At 40.8% G+C, this 2,084-nt stretch overlaps 1 protein-coding gene across 1 annotated transcript; it reads right to left on the minus strand.

Moving 5' to 3' along the window:
• Window positions 1-481: 481 nt before the first annotated feature.
• Window positions 482-2,084, minus strand: LOC137406687 (protein FAM200C-like). The gene is made up of 3 exons (XM_068093301.1): window positions 1,783-2,084; window positions 1,489-1,671; window positions 482-815 (listed from the first exon to the last, which is right to left on the minus strand). Exons 1-3 carry the CDS (start codon window positions 2,082-2,084, stop codon window positions 482-484), a joined length of 819 nt encoding a protein of 272 aa, XP_067949402.1.

Genomic DNA, 2,084 nt, shown 5'->3' on the forward strand with positions numbered 1-2,084 from the left:
GAGTATATTGCGGAGACAAGCAAGTTGTGTTCATCGTGTGCTGAAAATCAGAGACTATTTTCAACGTATCCTGTACATCCGTGGACACTATCAAAGAAGCAATGGAGTCGTCTACACTTAGATCATGCTATCAAATTTTTGGGAAGTGAATGGCAATTTCTTACAGATGTTTACACTAAATATCCCTGCATTCACAGGACCAGTTTTACATCGATAAAATCAACTACTGATCTTTTAGAACAGTGGTTCTTAACCTTTTTTGCCCCATTCCCCTTTTTCAAACCTAAAGATAGAAATTCCCCCCTCCCAACTCCTTCAAATAATGCACTGCAACTAGATAGTGAACTTTATTTACATATATAACTTATATACATATATATACATGTATATATGCATTTATTACAGTCATATTTACATAAAATATTAAAAATGAATATATATTGAAACTCAATATATCTATCATTGTAAGACAGTCAGCAGACTAGTGCGATTTCTGTGTTTTTTTGGAGCTGACCAGAATTTTGATGTTCGGAGTTGTTGTAGATAGGGCACACCGTAGGTCAGCTTCTACTTCTAGACGGTTTCTAGATTTGCTCTTTATGGTTAGCATTGCTGAAAATGCTGACTCGCAAAGATATGTGGAAACAAATGGTATGAGCATCTTGAGAGCGGCCAGGCTTATGTTGGGATACAATCTTTGGGCCTGAACCCAAAAGTGCTCTATTGATAACTCCTTGAAGTCATCTTTTAGTGCAGAGTTGTTTGTCAGCTCCAAAAACTCCTGAAGCTGTTCCGGAATCTCGTGGACATTGCACCTGAAAGGGTCTCGGGTCAGGCTTATCAATTGCTCTGTCCTAGGATCTAACTTGGAAAATATCTCTCAAACTCTGCTATCAAGCTGTTCAAGTGATGCTTTATGTCGGTTAGCAAAGAAGCGGAAGGAGCTTTCTTGTCAACTAATGAATGCAGAACTGGAAATGAAACTCTTACATTCCCTGTAGCCAGTCTTTCCACCCAGAGTTTGAGCTTGTCCTTGAATGCATTGATACTATCAAGTACATTCAACACATTTCTGTCTCTACCTTGCACCTCTGTGTTCACTTCATTGATTGAACCAAATATGTCAGGTAAGCAAGACACTGATGGAAGCCTTCCACCTGCATTGAAGCCAGTAGTTTGGGTTTGTTATGAGTTTTCAAGAAATCATTGAGCTCTGCTCGTAGGTTGAAGAAACGCAGAAGCATGTTACCCTTTGATAACCATCGAACTTCGGTGTAGAACAATAGCGATGAGTGCACAGCATCCATATCTTCGCCTAACTTGTGGAAGAGATGTGTTTGCAAGGCAAAGCCTTTGATAAAGTTTACTAATTTAATCCCTGAAGAAAGGTGTTTCTGCAATCCTTTGGGAAGAGTTTTTGCTGCTAGCGCTTGTCTGTGAATGAAGCAATGGGTACTCACCACTAACGAATTCTTTTCTTGTACCAACTGTGCAAACCCAGCACGACAGCCAAGCATGGCTGGAGCACCATCAGCGCAAACTCCAATTAGTTTGCCCCTGTTCAGATGTTCTTTGCTGAAGAAGTCGGAAACCAGGTTCATAACATCAGCAGCTGGGGTGGTCTTTGCAGTTAGAGGACCGCAGAACAGAAATTCTTCCTCAATTGTCTCTCTGTGTACATAGCGTGCAAACAGCATCAGCTGTGAAATGCTAGCAACATCAGTGGACTCATCAAGTTAAATGGCGAACATGGGAGATGACTTGATCTTTTCAATTACTTGCCTCTTTATGTCCGTGGACATATCATTGATCTTTGATTTCACTGTGCTGTCTGAGAGGGATAAATCAGCTATCTTTTGAGCGGCTTTGTCTCCGAGAATAATCTTAGTACACTCCAACAGACAAGGTTTAACTAATGTTTCACCAATGGTGTATGGCTTCTTATCTCTGACGATACAGTAAGACAGAACATAGGATGCCTCGGTAATGGCCTGTGCTTGGATATGAAAGCTGCCAGTGGAATCCAGTTTTGCCCGCTTGGGTTCTCTCTCTTTAGCTTCAAAGAACGGCTTTGATTTATCCAT

Source organism: Watersipora subatra, chromosome 10 (genome assembly GCF_963576615.1).
Source record: "Watersipora subatra chromosome 10, tzWatSuba1.1, whole genome shotgun sequence".
In the NCBI taxonomy this organism is placed as follows: domain Eukaryota; kingdom Metazoa; phylum Bryozoa; class Gymnolaemata; order Cheilostomatida; family Watersiporidae; genus Watersipora; species Watersipora subatra.

Excerpts from the sequence above, each read along its gene's own strand:
- LOC137406687 (XM_068093301.1), bottom strand. The coding sequence starts at position 2,084 with ATGGATAAATCAAAGCCGTTCTTTGAAGCTAAAGAGAGAGAACCCAAG. Across the intron at positions 1,672-1,782 it reads ATGTCCACGGACATAAAGAG|AGAGACAATTGAGGAAGAAT; the intron begins GCAAGTAATTGA and ends CTATGTACACAG. Across the intron at positions 816-1,488 it reads TGTCGTGCTGGGTTTGCACA|GTGCAATGTCCACGAGATTC; the intron begins GTTGGTACAAGA and ends AGACCCTTTCAG.